This window comes from Delphinapterus leucas, chromosome 2 (genome assembly GCF_059928025.1).
Source record: "Delphinapterus leucas isolate spDelLeu-1000000601 "Yukka" chromosome 2, BTC_Dleu_Yukka2, whole genome shotgun sequence".
NCBI lineage: Eukaryota > Metazoa > Chordata > Mammalia > Artiodactyla > Monodontidae > Delphinapterus > Delphinapterus leucas.
The window spans coordinates 173,144,985-173,172,199 of NC_143130.1; the positions used below are offsets into that span (position 1 = coordinate 173,144,985).

A 27,215-nucleotide genomic window follows, 5' to 3' on the forward strand; every position below is an offset into this window, starting at 1 on the left:
ATTATTATTATTTTTTATTTTAATTAATTAATTAATTTATTTTTTGCATTACGCGGGCCCCTCACTGTTGTGGCCTCTCCCGTTGCGGAGCACAGGCTCCGGACACGCAGGCTCAGCGGCCATGGCTCACGGGCCCAGCCGCTCCGCGGCATGTGGGATCTTCCCGGACCGGGGCACGAACCCGTGTCCCCTGCATTGGCAGGCGGACTCTCAACCACTGTGCCACCAGGGAAGCCCTATTTTTTTTTAATTAACTGTTTTTAAAAAGAAAAGTTTAATTAAAGACCAAGTTTAGTCCAGAAACAATGTTCCTCAGGCAGTAAATTAAGCACCCTGTATAGTGGACCAGAAATTCTATTTCTCTGCTGCCTTTACAGGAGTAGCACCACAAAGATGAAACTGGTAGCATGTGATGCTTGAGTACTTGGTTCACATCCTGCTGAGTGTCGTGTGCCCCGTGCCCAGCTCAGGGCACGTAGTGGATGCTCATTAAACACCAGGAGGAAGTGACTCTGGGGTCTTGATGGAGGAGTGAGAGTCAGCCTGCAGGATCCCGAGACTTAAAAGGGCCGCGACCCTTGAAATAAAGAACACTGTCTAGCTACAGATGGTTCAGAGCTCCCTGTATGACGCTTATTCTCCTCTTGTAGCCCATCAAGATTTGCATTCTTGGTCCTCCTGCTGTGGGAAAATCCAGCATCGCTGAAGTGTTGTCCAAATACTACAAACTGCATCACATTAAATTGAAGGATGTCATTTCCGAAGCCATAGCAAAACTGGTAACACTTTTGACTACTTTACTGTGAATTTTTATATTTTAAAAGTGCTTTGTCTTACTTATAATTAAGAAATCACTAATTTTCCATGGCGTATCCTACAAAGAGATTTGTTATTTTAATTGGATTTTGTTGTTGGCTCCATTATGAAAACACAGAAAACCACATGGCTTTTCCTCTGGAAGCGTCTTTCATGGGTCACCCTTAAAATTTAGTCTTTCTCCAGCTATTGCTCAAAATATATCTTGCATTCTCTCTATTGACTGGAACATTTTCATTTGTTTCTTTATTCTTTTCTTTTTAATTGAAGTATAGTTGATGTACAATATTATATAACTTACAGGTGTACAGTGTAGTGATTCACAATTTTTAAAGCTTATACTCCATTTATAGTTATTAAAACGCATTGTCTACATTCCCCATGTTGTACAATATATCCTTATTGTAGTTTATTTTATACCTAATAGTTTGTACCTCTTAATCCCCTGCCCCCTACCTAGCCCATTTCCCCTTCCGTCTCCTCACCAGTAACCACTAGTATGTCCTCTACATCTGTGAGTCTGCTTCCTTTTTGTTACATACACTAGTTTTTTTTTTTTTTCCGGTACATGGGCCTCTCACTTTTGTGGCCCCTCCCGCTGCGGAGCACAGGCTCCGGACGCGCAGGCTCAGCAACCATGGCTCACGGGCCCAGCCGCTCTGCGGGATGTGGGATCTTCCCGGACCGGGGCACGAACCCGCGTCCCCTGCATCGGCAGGCGGACTCTCAACCACTGCACCACCAGGGAAGCCCCACTAGTTGTATTTTTTAGATTCCACATATAAGTGATATCATACAGTATTTGTCTTTCTCTGTCTGACTTATTTCACTTAGCATAATGCCCTCCAAGTCCATCCATGTTGCTGCAAATGGCAACATTTCATTCCTTTTTATGGCTGAGTAGTATTCCATTGTATGTATGTGTATGTGTGTGTGTGTGTATATATATATATATATATATATATATATATATATATATACACACCGTATCTTGTTTATCCATTTATCTGTTGATGGACAGTTAGTCTGCTTCCATAATTTGGCTACTGTAAATAATGCTGCTATGATCTTTGGGGTGCACATATCTTTTTGAATTAGTGTTTTTGTTTTTTTTGGATATATACCCAGGTTTTTTTTATTCTTGATGTATGTTTCTCAGGGTATTATCAGACCGTTTATCAACAGCTTAAAAAAAAAAGACTATTTTCTTAGTGCAGTTTTAGGTTCACAGCAAAGTTGAGAGGAAGGTACAGAGATTTCCCCTACATCCCCTACCCCTTGCACAGGCAGCCTCCCCCATTATCATTAAACCCCACCAGAGTGGCGCATTTGTTACATCGATGAACTTACATTCACATACCATATCACCTAAAGTCTGTAGTTGACATTAGGGTTCACTCTTGCTGTTGTACATTCTATGGATTTGGACAAATGTATAATGAAATGTGTCCACCATTATAGTATCATACAGAATAGTTTTCCCTGCCCTGAAAAGTCTCTGTGCTCTGCTGTCCCTCCTTCTCCCCAGATAGCTGCTTTTTATCATTTTATTGGGAATGGTAGGTACTGAGGTACATTTCCAAAGGTGATTATTAAAAGTCTTGATTTCTACAAAATGTGTGTCCCCCAAGTAAGATCCAACCTGATACTTGGAAAAGTGTTGATTCTTTTTTCTTTGTTTTTTGGCTGCAGCTTGCAGGATTAGGATTAGTTCCCCGACCAGGGATCCAACCTGGGCCCCCTGCAGTGGAAGCTCGGAGTCCTAACCACTGGACCGCCAGGGAATTCCTAGAAAAGTGTTGATTCTTAAGTAGTTCTGGCGTAAGCACAGAAATAGATTATTCTCCTAAAATAGAGTAAGAAACGCCCCAAGGCTCTTATCTGTCTTCATAGATAGACGCATCCTGACCACTTTTGCACAGCTGCCCTTGAGCACCTCCCCTGTTTGGGTACCAGCCTTTTCCAGGATCACTCACCAGATGATTTACGAGCAGCCAATCAATGCAGGGCATCATCTGATTTGAATATCCCTGTGGTATGTAGGAGGCGATCATTACACCTAAGCATGTAGGGGAAGGAGAAGAAGAAGGTGAAGAGGAGGAGGAAGCGGAGACCATGGAGGATGCTCAGGAGCTATTGGATGGCATCAAGGAAAGCCTGGAGCAGAACGCAGGTAACCGCACAGCACACGGCTGCACTGCTTTTGTAACGGTGGGATTGATTTCCTTGTTATAAAAAACGACTTGTTTGCTATTAAAAGTAAAGTAGAGAAATTATAACAACCACACACACACACACACACACACACACAAAATCATTCACTATCTCAACCCTGGGGGAAAAAATCCCCGTTAACATTTTTTTTTTTTTTGCGGTACGCGGGCCTCTCACTGCTGCGGCCCCTCCCGTTGCGGAGCACAGGCTCCGGACGCGCAGGCTCGGGGGCCATGGCTCACGGACCCAGCCGCTCCGCGGCATGTGGGATCTTCCCGGACCGGGGCACGAACCCGTGTCCCCTGCATCAGCAGGCGGACTCTCAACCACTGCGCCACCAGGGAAGCCCCCCCATTAACATTTTGTTGACTATTGGTTATAAGATGGGAAAGAATTACCTAAGTTTTAAAACAATCAAATGTGTAGTCATAAATATTTATAAAGCATCAAAAAACATTAATTAAAAGGCAAAGGGCGGGCTTCCCTGGTGGCGCAGTGGTTGAGAGTCCGCCTGCTGATGCAGGGGACACGGGTTCGTGCCCCGGTCCGGGAAGATCCCACATGCCGCGGAGCGGCTGGGCCCGTGAGCCATGGCCCCCGAGCCTGCGCGTCCGGAGCCTGTGCTCCGCAACGGGAGGGGCCGCAGCAGTGAGAGGCCCGCGTACCGCAAAAAAAAAAAAAAACGGCAAAGGGCAAATCAGGAAACAGTATTTGCCACCAATATGACAAAGAGTTAATAGCCTTCATGCATAAAACGCTCAGGCAAACTAATTAGAAAATCATTAAATTCTGAAGAGACAAAAAAAAATGGACGAATAACTTGGACCAATAATTAATTCATTCAGGAAGAAATACAAATAAATAGAAAAATATTCTTGCCCACGGGGTAATTTGAACCAGTTTGTTGAACACATGCATCCCAGTATGGTGTCCCTTTAAACTCAAACTCTGGACTCATTCTTTCCCCACCCTTGGATGGAATTTCAGGCTGGTCCCACTGCAGCTCTCAGATAATAAGTAAGTGGGCTCTCTGTTTATTCATGCTTTCAGAAGTCCATTCCAATCACATAATCACAAACTAAGTTTTGAACTGAGATGTCTTTAAGGGAGCTTGCCACCCATCAGGAAAGCAGTCAGCAGCAGTTATGAGAAAAATAAAACCATTTCATTTTTACACCTAGATAGTTGAGAACCTCCATCAAACTGGTAATACTGGCATTGGCTATAAACCAGTCCAACGTGTAAGCAAGTTTGTACTCTGACTCAATGGAGAATTTCCCCCCCTCCCATCCTGCCTCTTACTTCTCCCATCTTGCTGGTGGCTGTCTCTGATCCTCCAGGGTTGAGCTGGGGCCAGTCGGGGTCAGGGAAGAAGGACAGAGGTACAAACTGGCCCTCCCCCTGAGGACCGCCCACTGCATTCCCCTGGGGCCCCGCTCTGGACCGCCCTCCCCTCTCGGGTCTTCTGGCACCCCACCCTTTGTCCCTCCAGGCATAGTCTTAGACCCAGCTGCTCTTCGTCAGGAGTAATCCCTTCACACCCTCCTCTGAAGTCCTGTTTACCCCTTTTCCTCTCCTTCCCCCAGGCCACTCCAATCTAGTTTATGGGGTAGAGGAAATGTTTTTGTCTGTATACACTGAGCATTCACTTAAACCAGCTCATCATCTGAGTCTGGGTTTCTGCTTTGGTGTGGGCTGGGCCAGGAGGAGATGGAATTTGGAATCCCAGAGCAATGGCCCAGAGGAAAATGTACACAGAAAACGCAGATCAACACTTTGAGATATGACACTGCCCCTGCCTCGCCTGTGACACTGGGGAATCACTATCTTGGTTTTAGAGTTTAATAGCATCCCGGCTCCTACCTTTTGGGAGAGGGGAAAAAAACAAAAGAAGACACTCCATTGTGAGGACACCTGTGGAAGGAAGTCTGGCAAGGCCACATGAAAGGGCAGGGGACTGGGAGTTTTAGGAATCCACAGGTGAACATGGCCATGTGTACATACGCTGTAAGCCTGGGGCGTAGGGCCAGAAACAAACACAGGACAGCATTTACTGACAGGAACATATAACTGGTCTCTGCAAGGACCCAAAAGCCTTATCCAAGGACTTCGTGTAACAGGATGATGTGAAGTACTGACTGGGCTCTTTTCACGTCCAGGGAGGTGACCACACAGAACAAGAATTATGGCTGAGAGCAGTCACTGCGTCACCCAAGTTCAAGAAGGGCCTGTCCTTGGCAGCAGAGTCTGTTCTTCCCACAGATGCAAGAGAGGCCAAACTGGGTCAGCAGCCTCTGTCTTCCGAGGGGAACGGGGAGGGAGACAAACCTGCCTACTGTCAGTATGCCCTCCCACCCACTTCCTACAAGAGGGCGATGGTGCAGTCAGTCCCCTTTAACCTTAGGAAAGTACTTTTTTCTTCAAGTTTGTCCCAAACTCCTTCCTATTCATATTTACCTGAAACTAGAAACGCGGACCCAGGTCATGTTTAAACAAAATAACACCTGTGAACCCATGGCATTAACCTATGTAGAAATTTCACAGAACGAGGATGCAGAGGTTAGCACACTTCTCCCTCACGTGAACCAATGTGTTATCATGTGATTCTAAGGATTCCAGCAAGACAGATCTCACAATCCCACAGTGAGACACCTCCGTATCCTTTTCTATTCATGATTCCACTCCCGTCGGCCCCTGACCGGTCAGCCAAACTAGGGACTCGGTGAATGCACTAGAATGCACAGAATCCCACTGGTTGGTGGGATTCCAGGTGATCATTGAACTAGCCTTTCAACTTTTCTGTGAGTTTGAAAATGAAAAGTTGGGGAGGGTGATGTATGTAAATGTATCAACTTTTATGTTGATAGCGTAGTGTCTCTACTGTGTATGGATTATTTTAAAAACCTTGGTTGCAGCTACCTGTTTTTAAACTAAGTTTTAGTAATTATGAATATGCATTAATATTAGCATTTTAAACATTACTGTTATTTGAAAGGCAGACTTAAAATTTAAAAAAAAGAAGAAGAAGCAGTGTGGTGTTGTAAAGGCCATCCAGCAGGGCTGTGCTCATTCACTTTAAAACAGAAGTGACCATCCCCTTCCGAGATGCTCAACGCCACCGGCCAAGATCACGAGTGTATCTCCAGGAGGTCACAGTTCTCTAGAAAAAGGCGCTTGGGCTTGGCCCTTTGCGTACTCACATTCCATAGTTATCATAAACTGGCTCTCAAACTCCCTTCTGGCATAACGAACACTTAGTTCTAAAACAAACAGAAATGAATGGCAAAGCTCACTGCCTGAAATAAACCAAAGGATGCCTTGGAGGGGGCCGAAGCTAGATTTCCGAGTATGTGCCTTTCCTTACCAACGAAGCTTTTGAAAATTGAAGATAGAATGTTTAAATAAAAATTGTCTTTTGATATCAGTGTATCCCTCAGTAGGGCTCAGTAGTTGCGGCACATGGGCTCCAGAGCGAATGGGTTCAGTAGTTGCGGCACACAGGCTCTCTAGTTGTGGGGTGCGGGCTCAGTTGCCCCATGGCATGTGGGAGCTTAGTTCCCAGACCAGGGATTGGACCTGCATCCCTTGCATTGGAAGCCGGATTCTTAACCACTGGACCATCAGGGAAGTCCTCCCTTGACATTTTTTAAACATGGGTTTAGGGACTTCCCTGGAGGTCCAGTGGTTAGGACTCTGCGCTTCCACTGCAGGGGGCATGGGTTTGATTCCTGGTCGGGGAACTAAGATCTCGCATGCACTGCGCGGCGGAAAAAAAAAAACAAGAAAAGAATGTGACTTTATTTCTTTACAGCATTTTGAACCTTACTGAGAAGTAACATCAAATCATTTTGAGGAATTTCATTATGTTAAATAACACCTTTGATTATTTTTTTGTCTCTGCCATAATATTTAAATTTCTGAAAGACACAATTATTTTCTGAATCAGTTACTGCCTAATGATTCGTGTGGCAATGAAAGGTAGAAGAAAGGAGAGGTGTTTTAATTAGATCATTTTACTGTCATTAACAGAGTAATAAAAAGAGACCCCGAATTATTTTATATTGTAGACCCACCGATAAACTGAAAGTATAGTGCTACCCTAGAAAGAGCTTTGGAGATCAATTTCTCAAACTCGTCAAGTTTGTATTACGGTAATGTATACATTAAGCCATGTAAGGGCAGGGCTGTGTCTTGGAAATGATAGCTGTTCAACAATTACATGATAGATGAATATTTTGGAGGAGTTACATCATATTGTCTTGGAAACACTGTGATAGTTTTAGAACAAACTCCTCCATCCTCAGCCCCCGCCCAAGCAACTGAAGGAACCCTGTGCCCATGGCTGGAGAGGGAACTGTCCAGTGGGGTGAAGGTCTGCAATGCCCACTGGAAAAGGCAGGGAAGAGGGGGCCACGCTCCTTTCTGCAGCCTTAAAGAGAACAGTGCCTTTAAGGGTCAAGATCAAGTTTGATTCTTATTCAAATGTAGCAAATATTTATTGGGCACCTACTATTAATAAATTGTGTGTAGGGAATTCCCTGACGGTCCAGTGATTAGGACTCTGGGGTTTCACTGCCCGAGGGCCATGGTTTGATCCCTGGTCGGGGAACTAAGATCCCACAAGCCGTCCGGTGCAGCCAAAATAAAAAATAAAAATAAATCTTGTGGCATCAGCATGCATGAATACTATCCCACTGAATTCTCACAACAGAAACATTTATTATCACGTATTAAGGTTATAGAAGCATATATCAAAACAGAATTGAGTAAATCCTGTTGGCAAGTGAGAACACCCTGGATTCCTCCAATTACTCCTCATTCAACTTCAACCAAAATTTGTGAACCACGGAAGAACATTCTGGAAGCGCAGACATAAGCATCCGATTCTGTTCTTTCTTGCAGACAGGCTCACTGGGTTCTCCTACTTTATTGGGCATGAGAGTTCATGTGTTGTGCTCAAAATACAAAACCACATATTTTTCACTTTAATGCAAAAATAAGAGATTTTCAATAGTAATTTTGACTACACAAGAATTTTTGAGATCACTTTACTTTTTAAATTTTTTTAACATCTTTATTGGAGTATAATTGCTTTACAATGGTGTGTTAGTTTCTGCTTTATAACAAAGTGAATCAGTTATACATATACATATGTCCCCATGTCTCTTCCCTCTTGCATCTCCTTCCCTCCCACCCTCCCTATCCCACCCCTCTAGGTGGTCACAAAGCACCGAGCTGATCTCCCTGTGCTATGTGGCTGCTTCCCACTAGCTATCTATTTCACGTTTGGTAGTGTATATATGTCCATGCCACTCTCTCACTTTGTCCCTGCTTACCCTTCCCCCTCCCCGTATCTTCAAGTCCATTCTCAAGTAGGTCTGCACCTTTTTTCCCGTCTTGCCCCTAGGTTCTTCATGACCATTTTTTTTTTCTTAGATTCCATATATATGTGTTAGCATATGGTATTTGTCTTTCTCCTTCTGACTCACTTCACTCCATATGACAGACTCTAGGCCCATCCACCTCACTACAGATAACTCAATTTCGTTATGTAGAATGTGACTGCACAGTAATATTTTTTTTCTTTTTATTAGGTCGACTAGAAGATGAATATATAATTAGATTTATAAAAGAAAAACTAAAATCCATGCCTTGCAAGAATCAAGGTTACATTTTGGATGGATTCCCAAAGACCTATGATCAAGCCAAAGACCTGTTCAACCGTAAGTGTGGGCGTTACCTTTATTTTGAATGTTTACATTCAAATAAGTCACAGCTTTATCGTTCAGAGTAACAGTAGTCACAATTAAAATAAACAAAAAAATCGGAGCGACTATACCTAAAATGCAGGCTTTCCTAGTTATGGCTAGTTTTCAGTAGTGACTACGAGTTAAAATATTTAATTATTTTAAAAATAATTTTATTTATTTATTGGCTGGGCCGGTTCTTAGTTGCAGCATGCAGACTTCTTAGTTACGGCATGCACACAAGATCTAGTTCTCCAACCAGAGATCGACCTAGGCCCCCTGCATTGGGAGTGCGGAGTCTTAACCACTGGACCACCAGGGAAGTCCCAAAGTATTTAAATTTTTTTGCACAATCCTTAGTAATAATATGTAATAAACTTGACGATGTATATTTTGTTTTACCAGAAGAAGAGGAAGAGGAAGAAGAAGAAGCCAGAGGCAAAAGGTTTCCCTTTGATAAATTAATCATACCTGGTAAGTTTAAAAGACTTCTCCAAGGTCATATTTAAAGGAATGCCATTTGATATCTCTTTTGTACCAAAACAATCCCTTTGATGTGAATAAAATAGCTTTGTTTGTTTGTTTTAGGAACAAAGTAAAACGATACACTTAAAATCAAACTTCCAAACTAAAGAATTCACTGGGGGTAAATATCAGGGATATTAAAATTCTGAAATGGACAGAAGTCCCTTTGAGAGCATTCATTTCTGCTGTTCCTTCCTGTAAGAGAGCAAAAGATTAGCCAATCTGTTGGTGCCCTGACTTTTTTTTTCTGTATTTTAAAAAAATTGAGGTATAGTTAATTTACAATATTATATAAGTTTCAGGTGTACAACATAGTCATTCACAATTTTTAAAGATTATACTCCATTTGTAGTTATTATAAAATATTGGCTCTATTCCCTGTGCTGTACAGTGTCTCGGCTTCTGAGTCAGTTGGCAAGACCCCCAGGGACTAGATCACTGCCCCTCCTTTCTGTTCTGCTTCAGGTGCTAGCCATGCCATAATCTTTTCTGGAGGACATTCAGAATCCAGAACTGGGGCTTCCTTGGTGGCGCAGTGGTTGAGAGTCCGCCTGCCGATGCAGGGGATGCGGGTTCGTGCCCCGGTCCGGGAAGATCCCACATGCCGTGGAGCGGCTGGGCCCGTGAGTCATGGCCGCTGAGCCTGCGCGTCCGGAGCCTGTGCTCCGCAACGGGAGAGGCTACAGCAGTGAGAGGCCTGCGTACAGCAAAAAAAAAAAAAAAAAAAAAAAAAGAATCCAGAATTGAGGCTGGGCAGGTTCCCTAACTCCACAGCAAGTTTATCCTATTACATATTTACACAGAGCTTTCACAACATACCCTTGAAAGAGAAATATAAACAACTTATTCCACAAAAAAGGATTTGCTGAGCAGGCATTTCTTGTGACTTTGCCATGAACTTTAAAGGTTTTTTTCTTTTTTTATCAGTTTGCATGAGGTTTAATCAAGTTTTGGTCATATGGTAAATATAAGAACAGCTATTTTCAGGAACTTAGCCCAAGGCTGTGACTCGGAACGGCCTGCTTGCTCACCGTGTCAAAGTCCCCAGGAGAGTCGGTTCACAGCTGTAATCCTCTCCTGCCCCTGGTCCAGGCACAGCTTGTGATGAAGCTTCTGGAAGCAGAGACCATCAGAGAGCAGTCATCCTCAGGGATGGATATTTACCATTTGCCTGAGGCAGGAACATGAAATGCCAGAGGAATGGGCTGTCTTAGATTTCCTATTAATTTATGTGTTTGCCTCAGAAAAAGTTAAAAAGTAAAGTTGATTAGTCTAAATAACCAGGTCTGTCCAGTTTATGAGAGCTGATCACTTCTGGGCGACAGTCATTCATTGCAAACCCCGTGGTAAATCCTCCCGTTCCCCCTGAGGCAGCTGGATAAAATTCACCCCAACCCAACATCTGTCATGCACCAGGCACCACACAAGATGGGAGCTTATTGAGCCTTTCCACGAGCCTGTGAGGTAGGAATTACTCCCATGTTTACTTGATCCAGAGCCTGAAGCCCAGAGACTAACGCAGGTCCGCTTCGCTGGTAAACGGCAGGGCTTGGATTCAAACTCAGGTCTTCTCATGCCACTGCCTCCAAAAACCAGAATGAATGAAACCCCTCCCTAAGATAAGAAAATGGAAACACAGGAGGTAAAATGGTGCATTATTCTTAGTCCTGATCCACTGGGCTGCCCTCTCTGTCGGATGCGGTCCAAACATGTCTAAGATGTAATCTCTTTGGAATGTTCAGTCTGTTCTTTTCAATTAGCCTCTTTCTAGAAATTGTCATTATTTTCTATCTTCCTGAAAGAAATCAGATCATTGTCTCATTTGTGCTGCGGGATTTTAGTTTGTGGCAGTGACTGAGACACGTGAGGCTAATGCCATTGAAAGAAGAATTTATTACTCACATTTCCCCAGAGAAGGAAGTGTGGCAACCATGCAGGGCCACGTGGGGAAGCACCAGGCTTGGTCAGGAGGCAGAGGAAAGTCGAGGACACAGCCTTTCTTGGGGTTTCCATGGGAAAGGCAAAGCAGGGCAGAGTAAACAGCTTTTTTAGAGGATTGACTAGTGTGAGCAGTTGCAGTGGGCTTTGGTCTCTAGTTGCCTGGTCCTGGCCCTGGGATGAGTTAAGGCAGGAGAAATATTGGCTTGTTATCTGAGTTATATAAAGGGTGTGGTTGGCTTGCGTATGTGAGGCGTGCTCTCATTTCAAGTGAATTGTTTACTATCTTCAGAGGTAGCCCTGGGAGAGGCATTCTCTCCCTAGGTCTGTAAGCAAAAAACATCATAAGATACAGAAAATAAAAAGCATGCTTAATATCAGCATCAGTGCTTGATTTGAATGATGAAACATTTGATTGTACAGTAATTCAGTCCTAGGTGGTATTATCTCTCATTGACAAATCATTGCATTTTATCACTGTTAGCCTATATCCATTTTGATTCTTTTCAGATCTGTTAGTTGAAGGAGACAAGTTTAAAGCTATACCTATGTGATGAATATGGAAAAATGTGTTAAGACATAGATTTTTCACATGGCTCCAGATAGACCTCTTTGTCGTATACAATCTCACCAAGCAGAAATCTATTCCTTGTTATCTACAGTCAGCCAGCTCAAGGACAGTAGATGTCCTGAATAATTATCTTGAGACACTGAAAAATCTTGAAGTTCTTTCTGAATCACAAAAGAGAAAGGACTTTAAAGAATATATCATCTAGTGGGAAATATATTTCATCATATTAAAACTCTGAAAATTAGAAGCCAAATATATCACTTATTATTGGCAATATTTTATTAACTAGAATCTTCCATCCCCCCCAATCACTGGAAAAAAAGATACAGTACTACATCATGAAATTCTTAGATTATGAACAGAATTATTAAGTTTTGATCTACATGTCTTAGATCATAGAGCTTAAATAGATTCAATTTCTGGTGAATTTATTGACATAATTTCAATTTAAGTACTGTACCAGCATGTGGGGCTCCAGATGTCTCCTTTCTTTTGAAAAATATAGCTACTCGTGCAAATCAAATGGTGAAGGATGAGCATTGAAATTAAAGTAAAATAGGTCAGAAGAGTGGTAATATCAGACAATGATTATGAGTTTATAGGATCTTATTCCGTAAGCTCTGTCCTCAGCCTTTGTTTTCACTATTTGCTTTCACACGAAGCAGATGAAGTTCACACGTGTTCCACGCCCCCTGGTCAGCACCACACTATGGACTCTACCCGATACACTTATTTTTCTCACCCACTCAGGAAAGCTTATTAGAATGCAGTTAAGTGAGAATGGTGTTTTTATGTGGCAAACCAATCCAATTTTAGAATAAAAATTAAATCAGTCCCAAGCTTTGCCAGGCTCTTATGGGCAGCAAGTTATTTTCGACACGCCTGGTTACTGATCTGGGCACCAGGGCACTCTGGTCCTGTTGAGAACAGCTCAGGACAGTAACTCGCCTAGAAAGCTTATTACACAGATCTACACTTTAATTATTCACTCATCCATTCATTCACTCCACAAATATCCACTGAATTTGTGCTAGGCACTGGAGAAACAGCTGCTTTTACAGTTTAAAAGAAAATTGCAGGTGGGTGAAATGATCACTGTCATTAATATGATCCGTGTATCAAATATTCGATAAGCATTGGCCATGTTTTACTGACCATAGATGTTTCATAGCCCATGGCATGAAGTGAGGGAAGAGCTCAACTCATGGAAAATTAAAATCCCAGGGGAGTCTCTATTTTTATTAAGTTGGCGAATCAGCCATGAAGGCATTTCCCTTATAGCCTTGAGTCTCTTTGGGAGCCTGTGATATTGTACTGGAAAAGTGGCAAGATGATGACAGGTATCATAGGGTTATTAGAGATTTGCATTTACAATTTCTGCTGTTTTTATTTAAAATAAAAAGAAGAAGGAAGGAAGGAAAGCAGAAAGGAAGGGAGGAAGGAAGGGAAAGAAAAATAATAGATCTCACAAAATGCCCACTGATTGGGCTTCACAGTGTGGTCTCTGGAAACATGGGTGATCGGCATGCATCTGTCCTCCATGAGAGGCAGCAAGAAGGCCAACTTGTCAGGCCCTTTGCCGTGACAGGAGATCCCACCTGGTAACCAGACATTCGGTCGAGCAGTGGCCCGTCCACCAGCACCTGCTTGCAAGCTCCGCAGTCACGGTGTTAACTCACGAGCTTCTCCTTCTCTCCAGAATTCGTTTGTTCGCTGGATGCCTCAGATGAGTTCCTCAAGGAGAGGGTGATGAATCTCCCCGAGAGCATCGTGGCGGGGACCCACTACAGCCAGGGCCAGTTCCTCCGGGCTCTGAGCAGCTACCGGGACATCAACACTGAAGATGAGACTGTCCTCAACTACTTTGACGAACTTGAAATCTATCCGATACATATTGGTACGAAATAAACTCAAGGATAACCTGCAAGTGGAGCAGGGCTGCCCAGTGTCAGGACCCCCGGCCAACTGCGTGCACGCTTTCATAGGGCTGGGGGAGGGCGGGTCAGTATAACCGTGTGCCCGGGGCCTGGGAAGTCACAGGATAAGACAGAGGAGTTGTCTACTTGAGGATTTGGTGGTGTGGCGGGTGTTATTGTCATATGAAAACATGCGGATATATTATGAAGTTGAATACCAAATTGGTGTTTTTTCTTTTATTTTATTTTTTTTAATTTTTTACCAAATTGGCTTTTTTTTTTTTTTTTTGCGGTACGTGGGCCTCTCACTGCTGTGGCCTCTCCTGTTGCGGAGCACAGGCTCCGGACGCGCAGGCCCAGCGGCCATGGCTCACGGGCCCAGCCGCTCTGCGGCATGTGGGATCTTCCCGGACCGGGACACGAACCCGTGTCCCCTGCATCGGCAGGCAGACTCTCAACCACTGCGCCACCAGGGAAGCCCCCAAATTGGCATTTTTTAAAGGGCACTTCAAAGATATGTGGTTTGCTGCCAGCTGCTTTGGGCCATTTCCCCAGTGTCCTTGGGGGCAGCGTACTGTCCCCCTAGCATTGCAGGGCACTGGTGCTCTTCACAGAGCCGCTCCTGGCCTTTAAGACCAGCCAGCTGGCCCCTTAGCTACTCAGAAATCAAATAGCTCTTCATCGCATTCCTCCTGTTTCCTGTAAACACTTAACTCAGGGCTGAGCACCCAGCAAGCATCCAGTGAATATGATCTCTCATCAACCTCACCTCCACCATCGTCCCTGCCTCCAAATCCGACCTGTTGTAGCTGTTTCTCCTCCCCTTGGCTTGATGGGCCCCTGAACTTCCTTTCTGATTTTCTGGGTCTTGACACCTCTTCTTTGGGTTGGGTGAGAAACTGCTAGCCTGGTGGAAGCTTAGCAGCCAGGCTGACCTTTGGGACCTCCCGGGGCCTCTCTTCATCCCCCAGAACCAGCTGAGACAGCATCTGGATCCTGGAGTCCTGGGAGGCTTAGAGCTCCTCCTCTCCTCCCCTGCCCTCCCCCCTCCTTTTCCTTCTCCTTCTTTTGGTCTTAATATTGACATTAGTCACGTATTCTGGAGCTTGGACATTTTTCTATTCAAGTAGGCTAACTGAAACAGTTAATTTTTTATGAATTGGAAATGTATCCTAGGGATTTGCCTGGTGATCCAGTGGTTAAGACTCCGTGTTTCCACTGCAGGGGGCATGGGTTCGATCCCTGGTCTGGTCCGGGAACTAAGATCCCGCATGCCGGGTGGTGCGGCCAAAAAATTAAAATAAAATAAAATAAAATAATAAAATAATAATCCCAGAATCAGGACTTCCCTGGTGGTGCAGTGCTTAAGAATCCGTCTGCCAATGCAGGGAACATGGGTTCGATCCCTGGTCCGGGAAGATCACACATGCCGTGGATCAGCTAAGCCCGTGTGCTACAACTACTGAGCCTGTGCTCTAGAGCCCATGAGCCACAACTACTGAAGCCCTCGCACCTAGAGCCCATACTCGGCAACAAGAGAAGCTAACGCAATGAGAAGCCCGCGCACTGCAACGAAGAGTAGCCCCAGCTCGCTGCAACTAGAGAAAGCCCATGTGCAGCAATGAAGACCCAACGCGGCCAAAATAAATTAAAAAAAAAAAAAAAGTGTCCCAGAATCATTGATTCTCAGAAACAGAAAACAAAAGAAACCTGGAGGTCACCCAGCCCGGCCTCCAAGTACAGGACTTCCTTCTGTGGAAACCCCCAAGTGAAGTGCCCCAGTCTCTGCTTGAATGCTTCCCAGGGTGGAGAACTCATTCCTTTTGAGGAGGTCCACACGCCCATCCATCTGCTCAAATCAGCGGCGACCGTCACAGCTCAGACCTGAGCCCCAGTCTTGCTCCCTGTGACCCCCAGAGACCAGTCTGATATTTGCCAGTGAGACCAGAAATTCTAAACTGTGCTGGTAACTAGAAAAGGAAACACTCATATGGTAATTTACGCAATCTACCATCACAAGATAATAGTAATAGAATTTTCCCAAAAATGGACTCAGAATAGATTGCAGGCAGGACCAGATTATATATATTTTTAAAATTTATTTTTGGCTGCATTGGGTCTTCCTTGCTGCACGCGGGCTTTCTCTAGTTGCAGTGCGCGGGCTTCTCATTGGTGGCTTCTCTTGTTGCAGAGCACAGGCTCTAGGCACGTGGGCTTCAGTGGTTGCAGCACGTGGGCTCAGTAGTTGTGGTGCACGGGCTTAGTTGCTCCGCGGCATGTGGGATCTTCCCGGATCAGGGCTCGAGCCCGTGTCCCCAGCACTGGTAGGCGGATTCTTAACCTCTGCGCCCCCAGGGAAGCCCCAGGACCAGATTATAAATGTCTGTATTGCTCTCTTCCTCTCTTCTGGTTTTTAAAGATGTAGGAAGACTCGAAGACGCTCAGAACAGACTTGCCATCAAACAGCTCATCAAAGAGATTGGGGAGCCTCGCAATTATGGTTTAACAGATGAAGAAAAGGCAGAAGAGGAGCGGAAGGCTGCTGAGGAACGGCTGGCCAAGGAGGCCATGGAGGAGGCAGAGCGACAGCACAAGGAGGCTGCGGAGACCGCAGAGAAGATCGCTCGCTGGGAGGAGTGGGTGAGTGTGTGCACACGCGTCGGGGCGGGGGAGTGGGTGGGGGATGGGGGCTGGGGGCTGGCAAGACCATTCCGGCCTCTCGCGCTTCCCATCCGGCTAATAGAGAAATGTCACGGAAATACCCCAGACAAATTTTTGTTGTTTTTTTGTTTTTGTTTGTTTTGTCATATGTACCATTTTTTTTCTTTTTTTAAAATTTCTTTCATATGTACCATTTTTTAAAAGATGCCCCGGTCTTTTGCTTAGGGTAAATAACAAGGATAATAACAGCTAGCCATTGACATAGCATTAACAACACACATCGTTGTAAAAGTGTGCCATTTGCTGCCTGTCAACCTGGTGATTTCACTTGGTTTTCCTCCATTTACCCATCCAACTTGGGTGGTCAGCCTCATTCTACCCTTCTTCTCCAAATCACTGAGTCTTATCTATTCTGCCTCCTAAAACAGCACTCACATCCACCTGCAGGGCTCCCTTCTCCTGACCTGGGTGCCAGAATGATGTGGTGCCTTCCGGCTGGTCTCCCCAGCTCCACCCTCCATCTCCAGTCTGTTTCCCTGCTGCTGCCAGGTGATCCTTCTAAAATACAGATCTAGGCTTCCCTGGTGGTGCAGTGGTCAAGAATCCACCTGCCAACGCAGGGGACACGGGTTTGAGCCCTGGTCCGCGAAGATCCCACATGCCACGGAGCAACTAAGCCCGTGCACCACAACTACTGAGCCTGCACGCCTAGAGCCCTTGCTCCGCAACGAGAGAAGCCACTGCAGTGAGAAAATGGCGCACTGCAACAAAGAGTAGCCCCCGCTCGCCGCAGCTAGAGAAAGCCCGGCGCAGCAACAAAGACCCAAAGCAGCCAAAAATAAATAAATAATTAAATACATTTATTTAAAAAAACAAAAAATAAAATACAGATCTGGACTTCCCTGGCAGTCCAGTGGTTAAGACTCCATGCTCCCAATGCAGGGGGCACAGGTTCCGTCCCTCGTCGGGGGAGATCCCACATGCCTCTTGGCAGGGCCAAAAGAAAGAAAAATACAGATTCAGCACGTCCATTCTCTGTTTAAAGTCTTCACAGGCTGTTCATCGCTGTTCGATGAAAGTCCAAACTCCTTACCGTGGCCCCCAAGGTCCTCTGTGACCTGGCTGCCTCTGATATCTCCGTGCATTTAAATAAAGTTCCATCTGTGTGATTAACTTCTTCCCTTGCTTCAAGTCTTTGCTAAAAGTCATCTTTCTAATGAGGCCTTTCCTGGACACCATATTTAAAATTTCAACACCTGCCCCACTGCATAACATGTCCTATCCCTTTCTATACTTTTAAATTTCCCTCTTGGGACTTCCCTGGAGGCCCCATGGTGAAGGCTCCTCGTTTCCCAATGCAGGGGACACAGGTTCAATGCCCTAGTGGGGGAACTAAGATCCTGCATGCCAAAAAAACACAAAAACAAAAAAAATAAATTTCCCTCTTTGCATTTATTCTACCTAAGGCAGTATATGTATTTTATATCTTTATCTTGTTTCTTGTCTTTTGGCTGCACATTTAACTAATGTCCACGGCCAGGAGTGGGCCGGACTGATGGGCTTAAGTCCCACCCAATCCACTAGACTGAGAAGGGAGATTTCTTAAATGAAATCTGGAATTATTAGTCCTGAGAGAGGGGGGCTGTATGCTGAGCATAACACAAGTCCACCAGATCAATACCTTCGAGAGTTTCTACTAGCACTTTTTTTTTTTTGTGGCTGCGTTGGGTCTTCGTTGCTGCGCGCAGGCTTTCTCTAGTTGCGGCGAGCGGGGGCTACTCCTCATTGAGGTGCGCGGGCTTCTCATTGCTGTGGCTCCTCCCTTGTTGCAGAGCACAGGCCCTAGAGTGCGCGGGCTTCAGTAGTTGTGGCGTGCAGGCTTAGTTTCTCTGCGGCATGTGGGATCTTCCCCAACCAGGGCTCGAACCCATGTCCCCTGCATTAGCAGGTGGATTCTTAACCACTGGACCACCAGGGAAGTCCCTATTAGCACTTCTATGATTCTGTGATCCTTCCTTCCTTCCTTCCTTCCTCTTTCTTTCCTTCTTTCTTTCTTCCTTCCTCCCTTTCTTTCTTTCTCTCTTTCTCTCTTTCTTTCTCTCACTTTGCTTCATCTGGGCAGCTAGAAATTATTTTGGTTTAAGAAGTGAGGTAGGATCATCATCACCATCACCATCATCACCATCATATCATCATCATCATCTTTTTGCCTGTCCTAGAGGGATCTGGATTGCCTAAGTAATTAAGAAAGTGAACATACTAGAGAATGGACTTGAGGATATGGGGAGGGGGAAGGGTAAGCTGTGACAAAGTGAGAGAGTGGCATGAACGTATATACACTACCAAAGGTAAAATAGATAGCTAGTGGGAAGCAGCCGGATAGCACAGGGATATTAGCTCGGTGCTTTGTGACCGCCTAGAGGGGTGGGATAGGGAGAGTGGGAGGGAGGGAGACGCAAGAGGGAGGAGATATGGGAACATATGTATATGTATAACTGATTCACTTTGTTATAAAGCAGAAACTAACACACCATTGTAAAGCAATTATACTCCAATAAAGATGTTAAAAAAGAAAAGAAAGTGAACAAAAGGGGTGATTAATAAAGATAAATCATGCTGGAAAAGAAGAAGTGAAGTAGGGGTCCAGTTTGTTATTTTCTATATGACTAGGCCGTTGTTAAAACAGCGTTTACATATTTTCCCTGTCAATTGGAAATACCATCTTTATCATAACATGATGAACATTTATAGCAGCATCTACTTCTAGTGCACTCTGGGGTGAGTCGTATGAAACCGTTCTTCTTTTTCCATCTACTTATTGCACCCCCGAATGTTCTATTTGTAGAGTAAACGACTAGAGGAAGTTAAAAGAGAAGAAAAAGAATTACTGGAGGCCCAGTCTATTCCTTTGAGAAACTATTTAATGACCCACGTTATGCCAACGCTTATGCAAGGTCTGAATGAGTGTTGTAAGATCAGACCCGATGATCCTGTTGATTTTCTGGTAAGAGATTGAAGGCTTTTTTTTTTTTTATATCAATTTGAAAATAAAATATACCCAAATCTAAATGAAAAGCCAGTTGAGACAGAGAAATTGTGTGTCTGGTTATTTGGGAAATAGCCTCTAAAACCTTCATCACATTTTATAATAAGATTTTTGTTACTCATTTCAAAGAAAAAATTTGTGCACTTTCATTTTTAAATTGTAAACATTAATAGTACAAATTAATGTACTATTAATTCTAAATTCTAAATTTATAGTACATTCTAAATTGTTGACTTTTTTTTCTTTTTTCTCAATTACAGGCAGAGTATCTTTTCAAGAACAATCCTGAAATGCAGTGAAATTTTAAAGATCTCATGTCATGTACTTTTACAGAGCTGGAGATGACTTTAACATTGTAATTTGAAAAATTGCTTTAAAAAATGATTTTCTGGTTTTGGGGAAATTCTTTTTTTCTCCCTGCAAACAAATATTTTATTAAGTAGATTCATTATAAAAAGCTCTATGGCAACGAGTCACTACTTCATTAAAACCATATTTTGAGAGGTAAATTGTTAAAGTATCTGTGCATAGCTCATGGGATAAATATTGATTTAATATTTCATTCTTTGTCTGAGTATTCTGTACACTAATGTTTATAGTAATTTAATTTATAGCATGAAGAAAATCAGACTATGTGTTATTCTAACATGTAAGCTAATGAATTTATGTGATTTGTTATGTCCCCAATACTAGTGGTGTTAGAAATGGAAATAAATTAGAACAGTTTATGCTTTTTGAGTCACAGTAAGTCAGACATGTTTGTTTTCTGCAAGGTTGCTTTTTGAGTTCAAGGTCAGCACCCAACCTATGAGTCAGAGAGAATTCTAAACCTCTTGGTAGAAAAATTCATGTAACAAGATGAATAATTTTTAATATCTGTGATAATTAGAAAGTTGCTAAATATTTTTAACAAGCTAACTTTACCACTATGGCCTTTTCAGCTCTAAAAATCCTATAATTCCCAGAATTACACTGGATGAGAAATCAGTTTAGGTTTATCTTAATGGCATATATATTTCATTTCTTTAAATAATGAAATCTGAATATAACTGCACTCTTTTTCTGTGTGGCAAAATACACACAACATAAATTTACCATGGCAACCATGTTAAGGTGTACAGTTCAGTGGCACTAAGTACGTTCATGATACTGTCCACTCATCACCACAATCTAGCTCCAGAACTTTTCCATCACCCCAGTTGGAAGCCCTGTACCCATTAATCAGTCACGCCCCATTATCCGCTCCCCTCAAGCTCCTAGCAGGCACTAATCCGCTTCCTGTCTCTATGGATTTGTCTATCCTGGACATTTTATATCAATGGAATCATGCAATACGTGGCCTTCTGTGCCTGGCTTCTTTCACTTAGCATGTTTTCAGAGTTCCTTCATGTTGTAGCATCTATCAATACTTCATTCCTTTTTATGGCTGAAAAGTATTCCACTGTACAGATAGACCATATTTTGTTTAATCATTCATGTGTTGATGGACAGTTAAGTTGTTTCCACCTTTTGGCTGTTGTGAATAGAGCGGCTATGAACATTTGAGTACAGCTTCCTGTTTGAACCCCTGTTGTCAATTTTCGGTAGAAACCTAGGAGTGGAAATATCGTCATACGGTAATTCTGTATGGGGAACCACCAGACTAGTGGGTGTGTAGTAGTACCACGTTGTAACTAAGCATCTTTTCATGTGCTTGCTGACCATTTGTGTATCTTCTTTGGAGAAATCTATATTCGAGTCCTTTGCTCACTTTTTATTTGGGTTGCCTTTTTGTTACTGCACTGTAAGAGTTCTTTATATATTCTGGATAGAAGACCCTTATCAGATATGTGACTGGCAAATATTTTCTCCCGTTCTGTGGCTTGTCTTTTCACTCTCTTGATAATGCCCTTTAATACACAAACACTTTTAATTTTGATGAAGTCAACTTACCTATTTTTCCTTTACTCCACTGCACTATTTTTGATCCTTATTTTAATCGAAAACACTAAGTAACTAAAGAGAATACCTTTTGGACAGCTTGAAATCACTGGTCTTTACAATAGTTACATTTCCAGGCCTTCAGGATGGTTACATCTGGTGACCTTGCTTCTTAGTTCACTGAGAAAACCCAAGCAACCGAAAGAGAACTTCTACCTCCTCCCCCTGCAAACCTACCCCTGCCTTCCCTTCTGCTGCAGAGAATGGCCTGTGCTCCCACCTAAGGTCAGCCTGTGCCCTGAATCCCAGCTCTTCTCACATAATCCGATTCTGCTCCTATAATCATCCCTTCTCTCTCACAGCTTGATTTTTCCCTCTCCTCTGGATCATCACGCTTAGCTTCAAACTTATTCTCCTACTAACTCCCATACGTCAAAACAAGACAAGACAAAACCCCAATTCAAATGAGAAAACCCTCCTAGACTTCCACATCTTCCTCCAACCACGGGCCCAAAATCCCTGTCCTCCTTACAGCCAGGTTACCAGCGACGTCCACATTTCCAAACCTAATCGTTAGTTCTCAGTCCTCATCTTCCTGGCCCTCTCCGATCATCTGACACATTTGATCATTTCCTCCTGAAACCCTCTCTTCCCCTCACCTGAACGTCTAACAGCCCCTCGAACTTTAGCATAGCCAGTCTAGCTGCAGATCCCTGTCTTCCTTCCCCTCACCTGCTGTTCCCACAATTTCCGATCTCAGGTACTGGCAACTCTATCCTTCCAGCCGCTCAGGCCCTAAACTGTGGAGGCATCCCTGGTCCTTTTCTTATTCTCTTACCCCATATTCCATGCATCAGTGCATCACATTGGCCCAACTTTCAAAACATATCCAAAGTCTGTCTGCTTCTTACCTCTCCAACATTACTGTCCTGGCCTGCTCCTTTCTGTGACTTCTTTCAACATCCCATCAGGGGAATCTTGTTAAAACACAAGTCAGATCTGCTTAAAGCCCCCCAGTGCCTTCCGATCTCACACGGACGGGGAGGTGAAGTCTTGACCTGGGCCTTCGAGGCCTGATACAGTGTGAACCCTCGTGACCTCACTGCCCCCTCACTAAAATTCTCATTGCCAAGTGCACTCCGTGTTGGGGCCTTGGCCTGGAAAACTTGGCTCCCACATATCCACATGGCTCACCCTCACTTCATCCGTGGCTCAGCTCAAATATCACCTCCTCAGAGAGGCCCCCCAGATTGTCCTCCCAATGACATCCCACGCTGTTCCTTTTCTCTGCTGACACTTGACATCATTTTATATGCCCATGTACTTATTGTCTATATCCCTCACTAAAATGTAGCCTCCACGGAGGCAGGGATTTTGTTTTGTTTTTCTGTCTCTCTACAGACTAAAGAATTGCGTAGCACACGGTAGAGGTACAATAAATATCAGTGTATGAAGATGTTTAGCTGAAACTTTGCTACACAGCTATGTTTTCTATAACTAAATCAAATCTCTAGTTATTCAACAAAGTCCGTAGTCTATTTACATTTCTATATGGCTGTGACAGAACACTTCAGTAACTCTGAGGGTCACCAAGATGCTTCACTAAGTGGCATCAATTTTGGTGAATTCGCTATGGAGTCTGGCCCTCAGCCATGCAAGTTTAGAAGAGTAGCGTTTAAGGATAGATAGGACCCTGAGACGCTGACATGTCTTAACAAATCTAAGAGACCAGCAGAGAAGACAGAGTACCAATTTATTTACAATGAGAAACATAGTTGAATGAGCTGAGACTGGCACCCACTTCAGCAGTACATTCTCTTCTTGGAAGCAGGTTATAGGAGAAGCCAAATGATCAGAAGTGCTTGGTGAATGCAAAACCAAGACAAGGCATGAGTGCAGGCTGGCTTGATAGATCCATGCCTGCCGTGCCGGCCAAGCTGCTCTAGTCCTTGCCGACAAGATGCGCTTTCCCAGACGTCGTTTGGATGGGCAGCGATGATGTTTACCCCTGTGACTCCCCTTGACATGTTCTTGTTTCAGATATATTAATATATTCACTCTCCCAGGTCTTTGTAGGTTAGGAGGCATTTACTTTCTTTAAGGTGACTTTTCATATTTCTGGTTTGATCCATTGTGTCATTTTATAATTAGGCTCTCTGAAGTCAATTCCTGTCCCCCCCGCCAAATCTGAGTAGGCCAGCTTGTCACTGCTAAGCCTCCTCTGTATATACCTGTAATTTTTTTAAATTGAAGTATAGTTTATTTACAATGTTGTGTTAGTTTCGGGTGTACAGTAAAGTGATTCAGTTATACATACATATACATCTATTTTTTTTCAGATTCTTTTCCCTATAGGTTATTACAGAATACTGAGTATAATTCCCTGTGCTGTACAGTATGTCCTATATACCTGTAATTTTGATAGACATTATTATATATACCTACATTTTGGATAAGCATATTCCTTTATTACTTATAAAGAGCTGGTATCATTTACAATAACATAGCTAGGGACAAGCTAAGAAAGATGTATAAGTCCTCTAGATTGAAAATTTAAAAACACTGCTGATAGTAATTAAAAATGAAATAAATGGAGTGATACACTGTTTTTTAAAAAATATTTATTTATTTATGTGGCTGCGTCAGGTCTTAATTGCAGCACGTGGGATCTTCGTTGTGGCATGCAGGGTCTTTTGTTGCAGTACGTGGGCTTCTCTGTAGTGGTGCACGGGCTCCAGAATGCAAGGGCTTAGTAGTTGTGGTGCTGGGCCTTAGTTGCCCCACAGCATGTGGGATCTTAGTTCCCCAACCAGGGATCAAACCTGCGTCCCCTGCATTGGAAGGCGGATTCTTAACCACTGGACCACCAGGGAAGTCCCAAGATATACTGTTAATGGCTTGTAAAGCTCAATATATATATATTTTTTTGCGGTACGTGGGCCTCTCACTGTTGTGGCCTCTCCCGTTGCGGAGCACAGGCTCTGGACGCGCAGGCTCAGCGGCCATGGCTCACAAGGGCCCAGCCGCTCCGCAGCATGTGGGATCTTCCCGGACCGGGGCACGAACCCGTGTCCCCTGCATCGGCAGGCGGACTCTCAACCACTGCACCACCAGGGAAGCCCCCAAAGCTCAATATTTTTAATACTTCAATTTTTCTCCAAAATGATCTGTAGAGTCAATGCAGTCCCAATCAAAATCCCAGTGTGTTCCTTCCTTCCTTCCTTCCTTCCTTCCTTCCTCCCTCCCTCCCTCCCTCCCTCTCTCTCTCTTTTTGGTAGAAATTGATCATCTGTTTCTGAAATATATATGGTAACGCAAAGGACCGAGAATATAGAATAGTCTAGACAGTTTTGAGGAACAGCAAACCTGGAAGACTTCACTCTAAATATTAAGATTTATTATAAAGCTACAGTAATTAAGACAGACACATAGATCAATGGAACAGAATAAGGAGTCCAGAAACAGATCCACATATTTACAATCACTTGATTTACAACAAAGGCCCTATTGCAATTCAATGGGGAAAGTACGGTCTTGTCAATAAGTTCTGCAGGTCATTAGGAGATCTATATATTAAAAACAAATAAACAAACAACCCCCCCCCCAAATAAAAACACCTTGACCTCTACCTCACAGTATATACAAAATTACTTTGAGATGGATCTTAGACCAAAATGTGAAAGTCAGAAAAATAAAGCCTCTAGAATAGAATAAAACATAAGAGGAATTCTTCGTAACCCTGGAGTGGGCAAAGATTTCTCAAGACAACATTAAGAGTGAAAAGACAAGCCTCAGAATGGGGAAGATATTTGCAATACATACAAATGACAGAGGTCTTGTACTCAGAATATGTTAAAAACTCCTACAAGTCAATAAGACTGAAAACTCAATTTAAAGGTAGGTAGAAGACTTGAGTATCCACTCCATAAAAGGGAATATCCAAATGATCAATCAGCATATTGAAAAAGGCTGAAAGTCATTAATCATCAGAGAAATACAAATGAAAACTACAATAAGATTCTGTTATGATACTACTCTTTGGCCAAAATTAAATGAACTGATAACACCAAGTGTTGATGAGGATGTGGAGCAACTGGAACCCACCTGTAGAGTGGAATATAGATTGGTGCTCTCACTTTGAAAACCATTTGGGAGGACTTAATAAAGTCAAATATAGGTATACACATGACCCAGCAATTCCATTCCTGGGTATATACCCAAGACTGCTTATATCTTCAAAAAGACACGTACAAAAATGTTCAGAGCAACATTACTCACAAAAGCCCCAAACTAGAAACAACCAAAATGTCCATGAATAGGAGAAAGATATGCTGTGGTATCTACAATAGGAGAAAGATATATCATCGTAGTATAGAGTACCACATTGAAATGAAAAAGAGTGACTCTTACCTCTGACAACATGAAGAATCTTACAGATGAAATGTTGAGTGAAAGAAGTTAGATACAAGGGTAAATACTGTATCTGAAGTTGAAAAACAGATATAACTAGTCCATAGTGGACTAGTCAGAAGAGTGATTACCAGGTAATGGTGGTGTTGGTGGCAATAGAGGGTTATCCGCTGGGAGGAAGCCTGCTGGGAGACTGGACATTTTCTACATCTTGATTTAAGTGATAATTACATTGGCGTGTACATGGATAAAACTTCATTCCACTAAGTAGGGAGTGCTACAGAGATGGGGAACAAGCACAGATGCCTTAGTATTTGTAAACTTTACTGTATAAGTCGTACTTTAATAATCTTTTAAAAAGGAGTTGGTACTCTACCTTAAAAAATACTAAAGTATACTATGTTTCCTTAAAGTTAAAAAAATAACAAACCCAGAAACTCTTCCTTAAAATATGGATTTGTTCATAGAGTTCCTTAGATCCACTTCAGGAAAGAAAAATACCATTTGAATACCCATAAAATTTTTTTGGAGTACTTTATATTAAAAAAAAAAGGAAGTTAATCAAAACACCATTCAAATTCTTTATTTAGAGTGTATTTGGGAGTGGCACAAAGTCAGTTTAGTTGGTATGGCAGGCAAGACATCCCCCAGTGCTCTCTGCCTGCAGGCAGAGAGGGCCCCCAGGTACTGAAAGCGAGTGAGGCCTGGGCACGGAGGCCTCCTTTTGTCCACCATTTCTTATAGGCAAGACTCCAGCCTCCGTGACCTTCCCTGAATTCTTCCAAAGCGCAGATTTGAACAGTTGCTAATCAAGGAAGGAGCAGCCGAGAAACCACCTGAGGCAAGATTAAAGGGACCAGAGAAGCTCATCAAGATTAAGAGACAAGGGACTTCCCTCATGGCGCAGTGGTAAGAATCTGCCTGCCAAGGCAAGGGACACGGGTTCGAGCCCTGGTCCGGGAAGATCCCACATGCTGCGGAGCAACTAAGCCCTTGCGCCACAACTACTGAGCCTGCGCTCTAGAGCCCGCGAGCCACAACTGCTGAGCCTGCGCTCTAGAGCCCGCGAGCCACAACTGCTGAGCCTGCGCTCTAGAGCCCGCGAGCCACAACTGCTGAGCCTGCGCTCTAGAGCCCGGGAGCCACAACTGCTGAGCCTGCGCTCTAGAGCCCGCGAGCCACAACTGCTGAGCCTGCGCTCTAGAGCCCGGGAGCCACAACTGCTGAGCCTGCGCTCTAGAGCCCGCGAGCCACAACTGCTGAGCCTGCGCTCTAGAGCCCGCGAGCCACAACTGCTGAGCCTGCGCTCTAGAGCCCGCGAGCCACAACTGCTGAGCCTGCGCTCTAGAGCCCGCGAGCCACAACTGCTGAGCCTGCGCTCTAGAGCCCGCGAGCCACAACTGCTGAGCCTGCGCTCTAGAGCCCGCGAGCCACAACTGCTGAGCCTGCGC

The 27,215-nt window shown here is 43.7% G+C and overlaps 1 protein-coding gene across 1 annotated transcript in view; it reads left to right on the forward strand.

The window, feature by feature from the left end:
- AK7 (adenylate kinase 7) overlaps window positions 1–19,734 on the forward strand; it is a 54,927-nt gene extending 35,193 nt beyond the window's left edge. Inside the window, exons 11-16 of the mRNA XM_089908183.1 lie at window positions 651–779; window positions 2,860–2,989; window positions 8,625–8,753; window positions 13,511–13,708; window positions 16,147–16,367; window positions 19,234–19,734. Of these exons, the coding sequence (XP_089764309.1) occupies window positions 651–779; window positions 2,860–2,989; window positions 8,625–8,753; window positions 13,511–13,708; window positions 16,147–16,367; window positions 19,234–19,404 (978 nt within the window). The 3' untranslated portion in view covers window positions 19,405–19,734. The remainder of the gene's footprint in view (window positions 1–650; window positions 780–2,859; window positions 2,990–8,624; window positions 8,754–13,510; window positions 13,709–16,146; window positions 16,368–19,233) is intronic.
- Window positions 19,735–27,215: the final 7,481 nt, after the last annotated feature.